The sequence below is a fragment of the Micromonas pusilla genome, assembly GCF_000151265.4.
Source record: "Micromonas pusilla CCMP1545 genomic scaffold MICPUCscaffold_7, whole genome shotgun sequence".
Classification (NCBI taxonomy): Eukaryota; Viridiplantae; Chlorophyta; class Mamiellophyceae; order Mamiellales; family Mamiellaceae; genus Micromonas; species Micromonas pusilla.
Genome location: NW_003315888.1, coordinates 859,829 through 875,573, shown reverse-complemented (window position 1 = coordinate 875,573; position 15,745 = coordinate 859,829). Strand labels below are relative to the sequence as shown.

The window sequence follows — 15,745 nt, the reverse complement described above, 5'->3', positions numbered from 1 at the left end:
GAGATTCCCGTCGCCTCGGCGGGGCGTCGCGCCGCCCCGCGTCCCTCGCGTCGTCACACCGCGTCGCGCTGCCCACGCCCGAGGGCGCCGCGCGTCGCGCACGATGATGGGCCGGCAAGTCCTTCACATCGACGACGCGGACGGGAACCAGTTGCACCGCAAGAGGGCGGTGCCGGAATCGCCCCGTCCCGAGTCCGCGTCGTGGAACTTTCTCGCGGGCGCGCGAGGGACGCCGTCCGCGCCGTCGCCGACGCGACAGCTCGTGGACCCGAACGCGCCGCCGCCGTCGAGACCGAAGCCGTTCAAGCCCGGATGGCGATCGAAGAGGCACGAGCCCGCGATAGACCCCGCGGCGGAGCGGCGCGAGCTCGAGCAGCGGCGCGCGGAGCGCGGCGAGGTCCGCGCGGGGATCCGATGCGATTACCTCGTCCACAACGACACCAAGTGCGGCGTGGACCCGATCACCGGGTACGTCCGCGATCGACTGAAAGCGGTCATCACGGACTACCCGCCGCGGGGTGGCCCGCGGAGCCTCCCGATGCGCCCGCCGGAGACGGTGGAGAAGGAGCGGACGCGCGGGAACGTGCACTGGACGTACAAACATCCCGACGAGGCGCGCGCGGCGCAGAAGCAGGCGCGTCCCATCTCACACTGGTTCCCATACGACCGCGTTCGCGTGGTGAACGCCGATCCTTAAGGACTTTACTTCCCGGCGCATCTCTCCGCCCAGGGTCCCTCGCTTTCAATCCCCGCCCGCGATGCCTTTCAACTCCGCTTCTGACGCCTTTCAACTCCACCCCGATATCATCGCTCGCACGGAACGACCCGCAGATGCGAAAGGATTTCATCATGGACGAGGGCAAGCCCGGGCGGCACGACGAGCGGCCAAGGGCGAGGGACAACTTCGACCCGCGGCCGCCGTTCGGCGGCGACCCGAAGATGGTCCGCGCGCTCGCGGACGACATCTTCATGGACGGCAAGATGCAGCTCCACGCGGGCGCGGACACCGAGAGCGGCTTGGGGCCCGGCTTGGTGCCCACCTCCGAGGCGAGCCGCGGCGGCGACGACATCTTCGCGGAGGGGCGCGCGCGCGAGCACAGCGAGAAGGACACGCACAGCTGGCTGGAGATGACGGAGAGCGGCGTCGTGCCGGGGGAGGGCGCGCCGGTGCAGAGGCCGTCGCACGTGCGAACATACCACGGGCCGCCGATGGACGCGGAGAGAGCGGGGCTGGTGAAGCGAGCGGAGGAGGACGACTTGGACCCGCGGCATCGGTACTGGTAGGCGGACGCGGACGCGGACGCGACCGCGGCGATAGCTTAGCTCTGATGATAATATCCTTATAATACCCTTACGAAGATTTAGCGCCCGCTCGCTCACGAGCTCGGCTCCACGGAACAGAAGATCGGCAGCGGCCCTCGGCAGTTGAGGTCCTCCCCCGGGGCTCTCGTCCCGCCCGGAAGCTCGATCGCGCCGTTTTCGTCCCCCGCGCCCGCGCCCGCGCCCGCTCTCTCCTTATTAAGGTTATCCTCCGCGCCAACCTTGAACGACTTCGCGGCGCGCCTGAACCCGCTCTCCGCGCGACTCCACGCCTCCGCCCCGCCGGCGGTGGCGCCGAGCAGGTAGACGTTCCCGAGCTCCACCGCCGCGGTGAGCAGCACGCGCCCCTCGCCGTACTCGAAGTCGTACGTGTAATACCCCTTCTCGACGCCCGATGGCGACGTCTCGATCCTCGCGCTCGCGTCCAACAACTTCGCCCCCGGGGGAATAAACAGCGGCGCCGCCTCGCGCGCCTCCCCAAACTCCCTCACGTCCTTGATCTGCAAGAACGTCAGCTTGAGCGTGTTCGCGCCGCGGACGGAGACGCTGACGTCCTCGCCGCCGTCGTCGCTTCCGAACCGCGCCACGAGCGGCGTCTCATCCGTGCGCTTCGCTTGGAGGTCTCGGCAGTTGGGTTCGCAGTCCGCGATGCGCTGCTCGTATATCCGCCGCGGTTTCTCCGTGGCTTTCCTCGCGTACGCGCCGGGGACGACGACGGACCAGTTATCGCCCTTGTATCGCACCGGGGGCGCGGCGGACGACGCGGCGGGTCGTTTTGGGGGGTCGGCGTCCGCGGGCGCGATCGGGTCTTCTTCGATCGAGGTCGACGCGTCCGCCGCGAACGCGTCGTCGTCCGCGCGCGCGGGGAACGCGCGCGTCGTCGTCGCGAGCGCGAGCGTGATCGCGGAGACGAGCGCCTCGCGGCGCGACGACGACGGCGGCGACGGCGCGGCGTCGGCGTCGGCGTCGCGCGCGGACGCGCGGACGACGCGATGACGGTGGCGTCGCGTCGCCGCGGCGATCGAGGGCGGACGATCGCGAGGACGCGCGGAGGCGGAGGAGGACGCGCGGACGCGCGCGGCGGGCGCGGCGGGCGCGATCGCGGCGCGCATGACGACGCCCCGGCGACTTCGACGCGGACGCGATCGGAGAGCGTCGACGGCGGCGCGTCCGAGGGAGTGTCGAAGCGCGCGACGCGAGGCGAGGATAACAGTCTGTTGAGGGTTAGGGTCGAACGTTCGCGTTCGACGACGGGAAGTCTGAGATCTGAGCGGGCGACGCGACGCCGCGATAACTCGCGGCGCGTCGGCACGACGCGCGCACTCGCTCCGCTATTTCCGCGCACGTCATGGCGGAGATGGACCAGAAGACCGCGGACCTCCTCGCGGGGGCCGTGAAGGATTTCGAGTCGAAGTCCACCCCCGGCGGCGACGGGTGCGTTCGGCACCGCGAATCGAATCGCGCGCTCTCCTCCTCCTCCTCCTCCTCCTCCTCCTCCATCCTCGCGCGGCGCGCGCGGCGGCGCGCGGCGACCGACGATCGTCCGTCCGTCCGTCCGTCCGTCCGTCGTTCCCTCCGTCGTTCCCTCTGACAAACGACAGCCTCCTCCTCGCCGTCGTCATCGCAGCGCGAAGAAGAAGCCGAAAGCGCCCAAGCCCGCGCCGCCCGCCGCGAAAGGTCTCGGGGGGATGGGCCTCCCGCAGAAGAAAGAGAAAGCCCCGGAGGGTCTCGGCGGTCTCGGGCTGAACGTCAAGGACACGAAGAAGAAGGACACGAAGAAGAAGAAGCCTCCGCCGGCGGCCCAATCGCCGAACCCGTTCGACCCGTTCGGGATCATGGGCGGCGCGGGGCAGGGGCAGCAGGGGGCGCCGTACGGACTCGGCGGCGGATGGGGGGGCGGGGGCGGGAACGGCGACGATCCGATGGCCGCGTTCGACGCCGCGTCCGGCGCGAGCGGCGGCGGGTTCGGCGGCGGCGCGGACCCCATGGCGGCGTACATGGAGCAGATGCAGAAGATGTGGGGCGGCGCCGCGGGCGCGGGAGGCGCCGCGGGCGCGGGAGGCGCGGGTGGCGCGGGCGACGGCGGCGGCGCGAACACCGCCAACGCGTCGTTGAACGATACCATCGCCGCTCTGAACGGGCTTTTCTCCAACCCCGCGAGCGGCGCGAGCGAGGAGGACGCCGCGGCCGGGAAACAAGCCGCGGATCAGATCGCGGATCTCGAGAAGATGATGACGGCGATGTTCCAAGGCGCGAACGAGGACGGCGACGGGAAGAACCCGATGCAGTCGATAATGGATAACATGCTGCAGCACCTACTGAGCAAGGACGTCTTGTACGAGCCGATGAAGGAGATCGCGGCGAAGTACCCGCCGTGGATAAAAAAGAACAAGAAGAACCTTCCGGACGAGGAGGTGATTCGGTACGAAGCGCAGCTCGTGAAGGTGCGCGCGATCGTGACCGCCTTTGAAGACGAAAACACCGACTTCGCCAAAGTCGTGACGCTCTTGCAAGAGATGCAGTCGTTCGGTCTGCCCCCGGATGAGATCATGAAGGAGCTGAAGGACCAGGGGATGGCGCCGGGGGTTGGCGCGGACGGCGCACCGATGTTCGCGCCGAGGGGGGCGTACGCGCCGGGAGGGAGCGCGGCGGGAGGCGGCGCGGGGGGCGGAGGCGCGGCGGGCGCCGGCGGCGAGCAACCTGAGTGCGTCGTGATGTAATAAGGTGCGTTCTATACACTGGTTCCCATACGACCGCGTCGGCGTGGTGAACGCCGATCCTTAAGGACTTTTCCCTGCGTCTCTCTCCGCCCACCCCCCGCTTTCAACCCCCGCCCTCGACGCCTTTCAACTTCAACTGACGCCTTTCAACTCCACCCCGACATTCGCTTGTATAGAACGGCCCTAATAAGATACCTCGAAACCGCGCGCGCCGGTCCGGGCTCGACCCCCTCTTCTACGCGTCCCGGTTCCGCCGTCGCTCCGCCTTTCGCGCGTCCTTCTCTCTCTTCGCCGCGGCGAGGCGCGCCTCCCGTCGCCGCCGCGCCCTCGCCAACTCCAGCTCTACCTCTACCGCCCTACCTCCCCCGGCGGCGGCGCCGCCGCCGCCGCCGCCGCCACCCGCGCGCCTGGCCGCGTCCACCTCGCGCCGTTCCCGCATCGCCGCTCGCACGTCCTCCGCGTCGTCCGCGCCCAATCCGACGTCGCAGTCCGCGTCCGCGGCGGCGCGGCCTTCGCGCGCGCCCTGAATGATCCCGGCGCCGTGCGCGGCGACCGTCGCGTCCACGACGAACGTCAGCGCGTCGTTAAGCTCCTCCTCGGACTCGAAGACGGGTTTCGTGATCTGCGCGCCGGATTCGATCTCCGCGTCGCGCGGGCCGTACGCGAGGACCATCGGGAGGTGGTCCGCGTCCAAGTGAAGTAACGCACACGGCGCGACCGTTTCATCACCGTCACGCCCGGCGGCGGCGGCGGCGCGCGCGTGCGTCGCCCGCGCGTCGTCGAGCTCGGCGTCGTCGTCGCAGTGGTGGATCACGACGCGCGCCACCCCCGCGAGTTTCCGCCGCGCCGCGGGTTCGAAGAAGTGCGTTTCCGCGTCGTCGCACACCTCGCACCACGCGCCGCCGCGGTAGAGCACGAACGTCAGCGGGCGGTCCGCGTACGAGAGCTCGCGTCGAAGCGAAAGCGCGTCCAGGGTGGTCGGGAGAGGGAGCGCGCCGTTCGTCGTCGCGGTCGTCGTCCGCGGCGACGACGACGACGACGCGCCTCTCTTCTTCTTCTTCGACGCCCTCGCGCTCGCTCTCCTCGCCGCGGCCGTTCGCTCGCGGCGCGCCTCCTCCTCCGCGTCGTACGCCGCGCGCGCGTCCGCGTCGATCAGCACGTCATGCGCGGCCACGCACCGCTGCCACCCCGTCTCGACCGACGTCGCGTCGTCGTCGCCGCCGTCGTCGTCGTCGTCGTCGTCGTCGCCGTCACGCGCGTTCTTCGTCGATCGCGAAAACTTCCAATTGGCGGATCTCGCTTTGTCTGGTTGGAGCAGCAGCGACTGTCGTCGGAACGCGCGCTTGATCTCGTTCGCGGTCGCGCCGCGACGGACGCCGAGGACGCCGTAGTGGTCCTGCTCCGCCGCGGTCGCGACGCCGAGGAGGAGCGCGAGGAGGAGCGCGAGGGCGAGGAGGCTTCCGCGCATCGGATTCTGGCGAGTGGTGTCTGCTCTCGAGTTTCGACGAATAAACCGCGGCGCTGAAAAACCCGCGATGGTCACAGCGCATGTCGCTCGCGCGAGGCGGCGTCGTCGTCCTCGCCGGCGCGAGCTCGAGGAAGAAGCGCTCCAAGAAGAGCAAACGTCCGCCGGGATCGCCCGCGACGGACTTAAAACCCGCGACGGTGCTGGTGCGTCCGCGCGTAAAGTCGGCACCGCGTTCGTCGTGAAGGATGATTTCCGATTCCGCCCGTCCTCGTCCGCGCGCGTTCTGTTCCGGAGCGCACGTTCTCCGCCGATCCCTCCCCTCCGTCGTCCCCGCTGACGTCCCCGTCCCGCGCCCCATCGCAGGGCGTCGAGGAAGACCACCGGTTCGAGCAGTTCTTCTACGACGACGCGACGACGGAGCGCCTGTTCAAGATCGCGACGAGGTATCAGCGCCCCGCGTTCTTGTGCACGCCGTCGCTCGCGGCGAGAGCGGAGCGCGCGAATCTGGATTACCTGTTGCTCGACCGCGACGCGCGGTGGAAGAGCCGACTCGGCGCGAACAAGTTCAAACAGTTCGAGCTCACGGAGCCGCGGCAGCTGCGGTTCCCGTACGACGTCGTGTTCTGCGACCCGCCGTTCAGCAACGTGGAGATGCGGTCGCTGCGGCGGACGGTCGATCTTCTGGCGGCGACGGACGCGCAGAGGGCGTCGCCGGTGTGGCTGTGTTTCGTGCGCGACCGCGAGGACGAACTCTTGGACGCGTTCGAGGGGTACGACCTGGAGAGGAAGCCGCCGGCGTTGGGGTACATGAGCGTGAAGGAGGAGACGCAGGAGCGGATATTCTTGTACGGGCCGAAAGGGCAGCCGGGACGGTGAACGAGGTGGGCAGGGAGAGACCGAACGCGTCTCGAACGCTCGAAGGTTTAGTTTTTCGTCGTCGAGTCGTACCTAGCTAGACTAGTCACTCCTACGCCTCGCGCGATCGCCACGGGAGCTGATGCGGCTCGCCCGCGCCGGACACCGGCGACGGCAGCGACTCCCTCAGCCTCTCTAACTTCTCGACGCACCCGTCCGCGTCCGCCACCTCGCGCGCGGCGGACTCGTCGAGCGCGAGAAGAAAATCCACGATGGATCGTCTCAACGCGAGCGCCGCCCTCTGACCGCTCTCCGCGCGTTTCGCGTCCCCGTCCCCGTCCCCGTCCCCGCCGCGCGAGGCTTCCAACGCTTCCTTCGCCATCGGCGCGAAAACCTCGCTCAGCATCTCACCCGGGGACACCGCGGGCGAGGTCGACGGCAGCGCGAACGACGTCGACGTCGACGCGTCGTCGTCGTCGCCGCCGCGGGCGCCGCGTCGCTCGAAAACGCGCCGCGCCGCCTCCCCGTACGCGTCGCACGTTATCTTAAACGCCCGTCGCGCTTCCGTTACATCCAAGCTACTGTCCGTCACCATCTCCCGCAACGCGCGCAACGTCAGCGCTTTCGGGCCGTCCGCGGGGAATCCGCCGGACACCTCCGCGCGCGACTGCAAAAACGCCACCACGTCGGACCGCCGCGAGCACGAATCCGTCAACGCCGCGAGGTCGAGCCGCGCGCGCCACGCGCGGCCGCCTCTCGGGTGCATCACGACGTCGTCGCCGTAGAACTTCCACGCGCGGTCGCATCGAAGCTGGCGGTCGACGCCGCCGAGGGGTAACGGCGGCGCGATCGGCTCGAGCGGCGCTTCCGCGGCGTCGACGGGCGCGGATTCGCCGCGAGGGACTTCCCAAGACGCCGGAAGAGAAAACGCGGCGGGCGCGGCGGCGGCGGCGTCGGCGTCGGCGACGCGGCGGCCGACGATGTCGTAGACCGCGCTCACGCCCGCGTCGAGCGCGTGCACGACGAGCGCGTCGTCCACCACGGACACGGCGACGGACGCGGCGTCGGCTCGCGCGCTCTGTCCTTCGTAACGCCCGAGACCGAACGGTTTCAACGAGATCGTCGCCGTCAAAACGAACGCGTCCGCGAAGACCCGGTACACCCGCGCGAGACCCGCGGCCGCGCCCACGACGCACAGGAAAGGCCGCCCGCGCGCGGCGACCAAACGCGCGCATCGCGCGTCGAGAAGACCGCCGTCCGCGTCGCCCTCCTCGAGCGGCAGATCAAACTTCGGGAGCTTCACGACCCCCGCGGACGTGAACCTCGACGCGGCGACGACGACTTTTTTCGAGCCGGCGACGGCGACGACGAGCGTCGACGCGGCGCGCGAATAGACGCACCACGCGACTCTGCCCCCCGGCTTCTTCTTCTCCGAGACCAAGACGAGCCGCGGGCCGAAGTCGAATTCGGATTCGGACTCGCGGTCGCCGCCGCCGTCCGCGACGAGCTTGTGCTGCTCCACGCCGAGCGTGGTGACGACGACGAAGTCCACCCCGGGTACGTTTCGGACCCAAAAAAACGAAACGATCGTCTCGCCCTTCTCCGCGGCGCGCGTCACGACGTGCGTCCGTCCCGGCGGCGCCTCGACGACGTAACTCGCGTCCACGATCCTCGCGGGCGCGATCTCGATCGTCGTCGGGGAGCGCTGGACCGCGACGACGCGCGGGGGGTGAACGCGCGCGGGCGCGTCGTCGTCGTCGTCGTCGTCGTCGTCGTCCGAATCGTTTCCAATTCGCCGCGCGTCGCCGCCGGGCGCGGGCGACAACCGCGCGTCGAGCACCTCCCCGGGCGCGATCGCGATGTCGTACGGCTCCTCCGCGGGAAGCGATTCGGACGATGACGACCGAGAATCGATCGAGCTCGAGCGCGGCGGCGGCAGCGGATGGCACCGCAGCCCGAGGTTGTTTTTCACGAGGACGACGCCGCTCGCGTCGTCGTAAAACGCCGGCGTCGGAGCCGTGGTCTCGTCGTCGTGAGGCGACGCCCACGGCGGCGGCGGCGGCGGCGTGAACGCGACCCCGGGCTCGGCGACGCGGACGTGCGCGCGCGGCGGCATCGTCTCCTTTCTTCGCGCGTCTCCGCAGACCGACGTCCTCCGTCGGGTCTGTTATGCCCGCCCTCCGCTCGTTCGATCGCGCGTCCTGTCGCGTCGTTCAAACGAGTCTTCTAATACCTTTTGCTTCTTCTCGGACTACGGACGGACGCGCGACGGATCTCGCGCCGCCGCGCTTCGCCCAACCACCCCGGGCGCGCTCACGGCTGAAGAAACTTCCGGATGTTCTGAAGCAGCTCCGCCTTGACCGCGTCCGGGACCGTCGCGCGTCCCACGGGCGTGATCTCGCGCGCTAAATCCTCCGTCGTCACGTTCTCGAACCCGCGCGCTTTGACGATCCGCTTGCACTGCTCCTTGAGCTCGTCCCTCCACCCGCACTCGATGAGTCTCTCGCGCAGGAGCTGCTTCAGGCGCTCGCGCTCGCCCGAGCTCACGAGCTTCGCGTTGACGCCCTCTTGGAGCTTCGGGAGCGGTTCCGGCGCGGGCGAGCTCTCGGTCATGTCAAGCGCGCGCGATGTGTGACGCGGTGATGAGCGCGGAGGCCGCGCGTTTGACTTCATCAGTGCATCTGGAGGATATTTTTATTTGTTCAGGAGCAGCACGCGTGTTCATCGTTGATCACAGTCGCGCCGCGCCGCGCCGGGCGTCGTCGCGTCATGAGCGTCGCGACGTCTCCGAGCTGGCGCAGCGCCCTCAGGGTCGTCCTGCGCGCGGTGGACAAGCACGTCACGTCCGCGAGCGGCGCGACGGCGTTCCGCGAGCACGTCCTCGAGCTCTTCCGCGCGGGCGGCGGCGCGGGCGGCGACGGAGGATCCAGGGCCCCGTCGATCCAGCGCGAAGACGTCGTCGCCGCGAAGCTCGTCGCCGCGGAGGAGTACGCCGCGCTCGTGAACGCGGTGCACGCGCACAAAGAGATGCTCTTCGACTACGGGCACTCGCTCGACAAGGAGAGGGAGCAGCTGAGGAAGGCGACGAACACGGCGCGGTACGTGGGGCTCGAGATGCCCGAGATGCGTCCACGAGACGCGTGGGATGATCCGTCAGACGGAGCGAACGCGAACGAGGGGGGGGACGACGAGGAAACGGCCTCGGGGCCGGGGTTAGAAAAAGAGTCGTAGCTAGCCCTCGGTTAAGGTAGCTCTATTAGGATATTATTCACGCGCGCGTTGGCGTTGTTATCATAAACAACTCGACCGGACGCGTCGTCGGTTCGATCGTCGCGGCGTCACCCGCCGCCGGCGAGTTGCGCGAAAAACGCGTCGTCCGTTCGAACCCGCCCGCAATAGTTACACGCGCAGTGCGTCGCCGTCGGGTTCGGCGGCGCGAGCGTCCCGCCGCAGTCTTCCTCCGCGCACATGTTCTTCATGAACCACAGCGCGTACTCCACCGGCGCACGGTCCGCTCTGCGCGTCTGTTCCTCCTCCGTCAGCGCCGCCGCCGTCGCCTCGTCCCTCGCCTCCTCCGCGGCTTCCGACGCGTCCGCCGCCGTCGTCGCGTCGTCGTACGTCTCCGTCGGCTCTTCGTCTCCCGTGCGCTCGCCGTCCTCGAGCGCCCAGCGCACCTCCAACGCGCAGCGAGCGCAATCGCACGCGAACCCGAACCCGCGTCGCAGCCGCGCGCGCCTCGCGCCCACGGGCTCGTTCACGGGGAGGTAGCTCAGGGTCGTTCCATACGAAGCGACGTCGGGGTGGAGTTGAAAGGCGTCAGACTTGGGAGTTGAAAGGCGCCGAGGGCGGGGATTGAACGCGAGGGACCCTGGGCGGAGAGAGACGCCGGGAGAGAAAGTCCTTAAGGATCGGCGTTCACCACGCCAACGCGGTCGTATGGGAACCAGTGTATAGAACGCACCTCATCAAAACCTCGGCGCCGGCGGGGATGACGTCGATCGCGAGCAGACGCAGCGTCGACGGCTCACATAGCGCGCTGAGAGACGACGGCGAGGAAAACGCCTTGGACGGGTCTTGGAAGTCGCCGTCGAAGTTATCGAACCGCGCGACGTTCGGGAAGCATCCGTGGTTAACGCGAGACGCGTCGCGATACAGCGCGCCGCCGCGGACGCTTCTCGCCGCCCCGAAATCGTTTTCGTCGCGTTCGTCCGCCGCCGCCGCCGCCATGACGCCGAACGCGTTCTTGCTCTCCTTCGCGAGCAGCATCGCGTTCTCTCGGATCGTGCCGACGTACATCCTCTCGAAGTCGTCGCTGCTCAGCGACGCGCCGTTCACCTTGAGGACGCCGCGCTCGATGTCCGCGTCGTGCATCGTCGCGAAGAGCAGGGGGTGTAAACGCGTCGCGGCGTCGACGTGCGACGCGATCGGCCATCTCCCTCCGCCGTCGTCGTCCTCGCGCGGGCACAGGCTCGCGACGTCGTCGAACCCGCGGTCGTCTTCGCGCGCCTGCGTCTCCGCGCGCATGGTTTTCATCGCGCGGAGCTCCGCGCACGCGACGAGGAAGCGGAACCGCTCGCGGTCGCCCGTCGAGAGCGCCGCGCTCGCGCCGACCGCCTCGCCGCGGCACTTGACGCGCGTGTGCGCGTTCGGCGCCATCGCGAGTCTCGCGTCGTCCGCGCCGAACGCGAGCTCCGCGGCGCGGTGACAGTCGTCGCACAGGAGAACCTCGCCGCAGCGCTCGCACGCGCGCGTTCGGACGCACCGCGCCGCGCGTCGCAGGCACCCCGCGCACGTCGTCGCGCGATGCGATTCCGAGACGCCGGTCATCGTCGCGCGCTCCTCGAGCACGCACTCCCCGGGTCTGATCTCTCGCGTCGCGACGACGCCCTTTCCGCGTCCGGGGATGTCCGCCAGCGCGATGGGCCACGGCGCGCGCGGCGGCGTCGGCGGCGTCGGCGGCGCGTGCATCGCGCCCGGCGGCGGCGCGCCGCGTTCTGTTCGCGTAGGAGAGTGCAGTTGTTGCTTTTCCGACGACGACCGCGACCTGACAGAAGAAGACTCGTGCTCGCCGGGAGCTGTCACTCTCCCGGGCACGGCATGACGCGCGCGCCGGCGATCGCGGACGCGCGCGCCGCGCGTCTCTCGAGCGGCGCGCGCGCGAGCACGACTCGCGCGCGCGCCGCGGTCGCGACGTCGGCGCCCTCGCGCGGACGCCGCGCGCCGTCTCGCGCGCGTCTCGTCGCGATCGCACCATCCTTTCGGAACCGCGAAGCGGATACGCTGCGATATCGTCGCTTCGCGTCGACTCTCGTCGCGGCGGCGTCGTCGCGCGAAGACGCGGACGCGGACGCGGACGCGGACGACGCGCCCTCTTCATCCTCCGCCGCGACGAACGAGAACGCGAAGAGCGAGACGATCACGCGACTGTGGTCGAACCTCGCGCCGTCGCCGCGCGCGTCCTCCTCCTCCTCCTCCTGCTCCTTCGCCGATCCCGGAGCCGGATCGATCGCGCCGTCGTCGTCGTCGTCGTCCGCCCCCCGCGCGCTCGTGCACGCGCCCGGCTCCGTCGGCGGCGCGATCGCGCTCGTCGCGGGCACCACCGTCGGCGCGGGCATGCTCGCGCTCCCCGCGGTCTGCGAGACCGCCGGCTTCGTCCCGTCCACGACCGCGCTGATCCTGTGCTGGGTGCGTTCTATACAAAAATGAGTGTTTCACCCATCCATCGGTTTCAACACTCGACCGCGTCTCCTTTCAACTGACCGGTGAACTAACTTATTTTTATACGGAACGGCCCTCATCATCAGATCTACATGGTCGCCACCGGCTTGTGCGTGCTCGAGGTCAACCTCGCGACGATGTGCGAGCTCGGCGGCGGCGGCGTCAGCATCGTGTCCATGGCGGACCGCACCCTGGGCGTCGGCGGCGTGCGCTTCGCGTGGGCGTCGTACGTGTTCATACACTACGCGCTGTTGGTAGCGTACGTCGCCAAGGTGGGCGAGCTCGCCGTGGATTTAATCCCGGCGTTTCCGGGCGGCGCGCCGGCGGCGTCGATCGAGTACGTCGCCGCGCTCGGCGGCTTTTTGTTCCTCGCCGAGAGCGACGCGATCGAGCGGTTTAACAACGCGCTCGTGGTGATCGTCCTCGCGCTGTTCTTCCCGCTGCTCGCGCTCGCCGGGAGCGCGGCGGATCCGCGGAATCTGATCGACCGCGGCGACTGGACCGCCGTGCCCGACACGATCCCCGTCATCGCGCTCGCGTTCGTCTTCCACAACGTCATACCGGTGGTGTCGTCGTCGCTGGAAGGGGACAAGTCGAAGATCCGCGTCGCGATCATCGCCGGGACGTTCATCCCGTTCGCGATGTTCGCACTGTGGGACGCCGCGGTGCTGGGAAGCGTCGGCGTCGACGACGTGGAGGCGGCGTTGAGGCAGGGCGTCAAGGCGCCGGACCCGCTGGCGACGCTGCAGGCGTCCTCAGACGCCGCGAAGGCGCTCGTGAGCGGGTTCTCGTTCTTCGCGGTGAGCACGAGTTTTCTAGGGTTCGTGTTGGGCCTCACGGATTTTCTCGCGGACGGGATGAAGACGACGTCGAAAGGCGACGCGAAGCCGTGGGCGGTGGCGTTGTTGCCGCCGACGGCGTTCGCGCTGGCGTACCCCGACATCTTCTTGAGCGCGTTGGACAAGGCGGGGACGTTCGGCGTCTTGACACTGTTCGGGTGCATGCCGCCGCTGATGGCGTGGAGGAACCGCGAGATGCAGCGGAGGGAGTCGCCGCCGGAGGAGTGCGAGCTGCGAGGGGACGCGTTCGCGTGCGTCGTGACGTCGGACGTGTTGGATCCGATCGTGCCGGGCGGGATCGTCGCGTTGGGCGCCTTGGGGACGCTGGCGCTCGCCGTGGTGGTGAACGAGACCGTCGGCGACGCGACGGGGTACCTCGCCGCGAGGGATTTCTGACGGACGCGGACGCGCGTCGCGAGAAGAGAAGGAAGGCCCTCCTACTATTAGCACACGTTAACAACATCATGAGCTACCTCATGCCATACCGCGGCCGCCGCCACCCTACCTCATCAGCTCCGCGGCGAAACGTCCTCCGTCGCCTTCTTCTTTTCCTGCTCCTGCTCCTTCGCCTTCGCCGTCTTCTCTTCCGGTCGATCGCCGAACAGCCACAGCGCGCCCTGCCACGCCTTGAAGAACGCCCCTGATACGTCCACCGTTCCCCGCGCGTCGCTCGCGGGCCGCTCCGACGTCGCCGCGAGGACCTCGTGCATCAGGCGGCTCCCCGTCTGTAGCGCCCACGCGACGGGAATTCTCCGCCGCTCGTACGTCTGAGGGTCGTTCCATACGTAGCGACGTCGGGGTGGAGTTCAAAGGAGTCAGACTTGGGAGTTGAAAGGCGTCGAGGTGTGTCGGGATTGAAAGCGAGGGGTGGGCGGAGAGAAACGCCGGGAAAAGTCCTTAATAAGAAACGGCGTTCACCACGCGAACGCGGTCGTATGGGGACCAGTGTGAATCAGAACGCGCCTGAAGCCGGCGCTCGACGTCCGCGAACGTCATCTCGCAGAGAGCGTCGCCGCCGCCGTCGCCGCCGCCGCCGAGAAGACACCGCGACAGCTCCACGGCGTCGCCAAACGCGGTGGAGATGCCCAAACCCAACGACGGGTACATGCAGTGCGACGCGTCGCCGAGTAGCGTCACGCGGCCTCGCGACCACTTCGCCGCCGCCGGGCGATCGAACAGCGTCGTCTGAACGACCGCGCCCGGTGCCGTGGACGACACCGCGCGCTCGAGCAGCGGCGTCGTGCCGCGGAACAGCGTCTCGAGGTGCGCGAGCCGCTGCTCCGGGGTCTCGAACGCGCGCGCGCGCTCGGAGAAACGCGTCGTGCCAAACATGAGTTGCCCCGCGGGCGGCGCGGCGTCCGCTGCGGCGTCGCCGGCGCTTCCGTCTTCAGCCAAGTCCAAGTTCCCTCTGCCGACGTCCAGGAGCGAGATCCCGCTGCCGTCGCACAGGACGAACCGCAGCTCGTTGAACGCGCCCGCGCCGCCCGCCCCGGGCGGGGGGTTGGGCGACAGCGCGTAGTACACGTTCGCCTCCGGCGCCGACGTCGTCGCGGGCGACGACGTCGCGCTCGCGGCGTCTCTCTCTTCCGATGCGCCGCCGCCGAAGGTCAACTCGCGCACCTTACTGTTCCGTCCGTCCGCGCCCACGACGCACCCGCGGACGCGCACGGGCGGCGGCGCGTCGCCGCCGCTCCTCGGCGGCGCGAACGTCAGCACGACGTCGCCCTCTTCGCCGTCCGCATCCGTCGTCATCGTCATCCCCTCGAGCGCGTGCCCGAGGCGAACGGTGCCGTCTCTCAAGCCGCCTCGCAGCGCGTTCGTGAGTCGCGCCCACGTGATGCCGATCTGCGGCGGGAGGTTCACGCGCTCGGACCAGCCCGCGACGTCGATGCGCACGAGCGTCTCGGACGCGGACGTCGTCGGGGTGAGCTGCTCGATCGCGATGGTGTCGATGGTGGCGCCGGCGTTTATAACCTCCGTGGTCGTCTCCGCGCAGATGGCTCGGAGATTCCTCAGGCCGTGCGGCCATATGAACACGGCGACGCCCGCGGGTCGGATTCGCTCGCGCTGCTCGAAGACGACGACGTCCACGCCCGCGCGCTGGAGCGCGATCGCGGTCGCGAGGCCGCCGGGGCCGGCGCCGACGACGGCGACGTCGCAGGACTCGATGGGCGTCGAGGGCGTCGTCGCGCGGACGGCGACGCCGCGCGTCGCGCGCGCGGTCGCGCGTCCTCGCGCGGTCCGCGTCGACGGCGCGCGCGCCGCCGCCGCGCGGACGCGCGACGCCGACGTCGCCGAGGACGCCATCGCCATCGCGCGGCGGGGAGTGGCGAGGCGAGGCGGACGACATCGTCAGCGTCAGCCGCGGAGTGCCACTTGGCGATTTCGTTTCCTCCAAAGGGCAAAGCGCGCCGCGACGCGTCGGGGTCGCCCTTCGCTCGGCAGCGGACGCGTCGCTCGCGCGTCTCGCGTCGAATAGCTACGACCGCTGCGGTACGATTACACCCGAGACGATCGACTCGGCTACGGCGCGCCAAACCCGCGCCCGCGCGGGGACGCGCGGCGGCGGCGGCGGCGACGGCGGCGACGGCTATAAAAACAACGTTCGGTTTCGGATGGACGGAATGGATCTCTCCCGCGTCCCGGGATGAACGCCGCGTGCAGGAACGCCTCCGTGACTTGCTCGTCGAGGCCGCCTGTCGCGTCGGGGAGGAGGAGGAGGAGGAGAGGGAGGTAAGATTTCGATCTTCGTCAGATCGCGATCGGAGGAAGAGGGAGAGGATCGATCGGACGTCCGGCGCGGGTGCGAGGCGCGCGCGGGGGCG

The 15,745-nt window shown here is 69.4% G+C and overlaps 12 protein-coding genes across 12 annotated transcripts; 6 read left to right on the top strand and 6 right to left on the bottom strand.

Annotated features, from left to right (window-relative positions):
• Positions 1-106: 106 nt before the first annotated feature.
• On the top strand, positions 107-697 carry MICPUCDRAFT_59637 (uncharacterized protein; the record flags this gene model as incomplete). The annotated part of the gene is made up of 1 exon (XM_003060114.1): positions 107-697. One exon carries the CDS (start codon positions 107-109, stop codon positions 695-697), a length of 591 nt encoding a protein of 196 aa, XP_003060160.1.
• Positions 698-849: 152 nt separating this feature from the next.
• MICPUCDRAFT_59636 (uncharacterized protein) lies at positions 850-1,284 on the top strand (the record flags this gene model as incomplete). The annotated part of the gene is made up of 1 exon (XM_003060113.1): positions 850-1,284. The coding sequence occupies one exon, from the start codon at positions 850-852 to the stop codon at positions 1,282-1,284; it is 435 nt and encodes a 144-aa protein (XP_003060159.1).
• Positions 1,285-1,321: 37 nt separating this feature from the next.
• MICPUCDRAFT_59635 (uncharacterized protein) lies at positions 1,322-2,432 on the bottom strand (the record flags this gene model as incomplete). The annotated part of the gene is made up of 1 exon (XM_003059820.1): positions 1,322-2,432. One exon carries the CDS (start codon positions 2,430-2,432, stop codon positions 1,377-1,379), a length of 1,056 nt encoding a protein of 351 aa, XP_003059866.1. The 3' UTR covers positions 1,322-1,376.
• A 1,218-nt stretch (positions 2,433-3,650) lies between these two features.
• Positions 3,651-3,881, top strand: MICPUCDRAFT_9424 (uncharacterized protein; the record flags this gene model as incomplete). The annotated part of the gene is made up of 1 exon (XM_003060112.1): positions 3,651-3,881. A coding segment is annotated over one exon (231 nt), but the record flags the coding sequence as incomplete, so codon positions are not given.
• Positions 3,882-4,275: 394 nt separating this feature from the next.
• Positions 4,276-5,508, bottom strand: MICPUCDRAFT_59633 (uncharacterized protein; the record flags this gene model as incomplete). The annotated part of the gene is made up of 1 exon (XM_003059819.1): positions 4,276-5,508. The coding sequence occupies one exon, from the start codon at positions 5,506-5,508 to the stop codon at positions 4,276-4,278; it is 1,233 nt and encodes a 410-aa protein (XP_003059865.1).
• An 80-nt stretch (positions 5,509-5,588) lies between these two features.
• Positions 5,589-6,384, top strand: MICPUCDRAFT_59632 (uncharacterized protein; the record flags this gene model as incomplete). The annotated part of the gene is made up of 2 exons (XM_003060111.1): positions 5,589-5,711; positions 5,872-6,384. 2 exons carry the CDS (start codon positions 5,589-5,591, stop codon positions 6,382-6,384), a joined length of 636 nt encoding a protein of 211 aa, XP_003060157.1.
• A 91-nt stretch (positions 6,385-6,475) lies between these two features.
• MICPUCDRAFT_59631 (uncharacterized protein) lies at positions 6,476-8,479 on the bottom strand (the record flags this gene model as incomplete). The annotated part of the gene is made up of 1 exon (XM_003059818.1): positions 6,476-8,479. One exon carries the CDS (start codon positions 8,477-8,479, stop codon positions 6,476-6,478), a length of 2,004 nt encoding a protein of 667 aa, XP_003059864.1.
• Positions 8,480-8,676: 197 nt separating this feature from the next.
• On the bottom strand, positions 8,677-8,976 carry MICPUCDRAFT_44519 (uncharacterized protein; the record flags this gene model as incomplete). The annotated part of the gene is made up of 1 exon (XM_003059817.1): positions 8,677-8,976. One exon carries the CDS (start codon positions 8,974-8,976, stop codon positions 8,677-8,679), a length of 300 nt encoding a protein of 99 aa, XP_003059863.1.
• Positions 8,977-9,132: 156 nt separating this feature from the next.
• MICPUCDRAFT_59629 (uncharacterized protein) lies at positions 9,133-9,594 on the top strand (the record flags this gene model as incomplete). Its single annotated transcript, XM_003060110.1, has 1 exon — positions 9,133-9,594. One exon carries the CDS (start codon positions 9,133-9,135, stop codon positions 9,592-9,594), a length of 462 nt encoding a protein of 153 aa, XP_003060156.1.
• Positions 9,595-9,701: 107 nt separating this feature from the next.
• On the bottom strand, positions 9,702-11,331 carry MICPUCDRAFT_59628 (uncharacterized protein; the record flags this gene model as incomplete). Its single annotated transcript, XM_003059816.1, has 2 exons — positions 9,702-10,263; positions 10,325-11,331. The coding sequence occupies 2 exons, from the start codon at positions 11,329-11,331 to the stop codon at positions 9,702-9,704; spliced, it is 1,569 nt and encodes a 522-aa protein (XP_003059862.1).
• Positions 11,332-11,922: 591 nt separating this feature from the next.
• Positions 11,923-13,112, top strand: MICPUCDRAFT_10653 (Hydroxy/Aromatic amino acid permease family; the record flags this gene model as incomplete). Its single annotated transcript, XM_003060109.1, has 2 exons — positions 11,923-12,048; positions 12,168-13,112. Coding segments are annotated over 2 exons (1,071 nt in total), but the record flags the coding sequence as incomplete, so codon positions are not given.
• Positions 13,113-13,415: 303 nt separating this feature from the next.
• Positions 13,416-15,233, bottom strand: MICPUCDRAFT_47757 (uncharacterized protein; the record flags this gene model as incomplete). Its single annotated transcript, XM_003059815.1, has 2 exons — positions 13,416-13,687; positions 13,884-15,233. 2 exons carry the CDS (start codon positions 15,231-15,233, stop codon positions 13,430-13,432), a joined length of 1,608 nt encoding a protein of 535 aa, XP_003059861.1. The 3' UTR covers positions 13,416-13,429.
• Between the last annotated feature and the right edge of the window lie 512 nt (positions 15,234-15,745).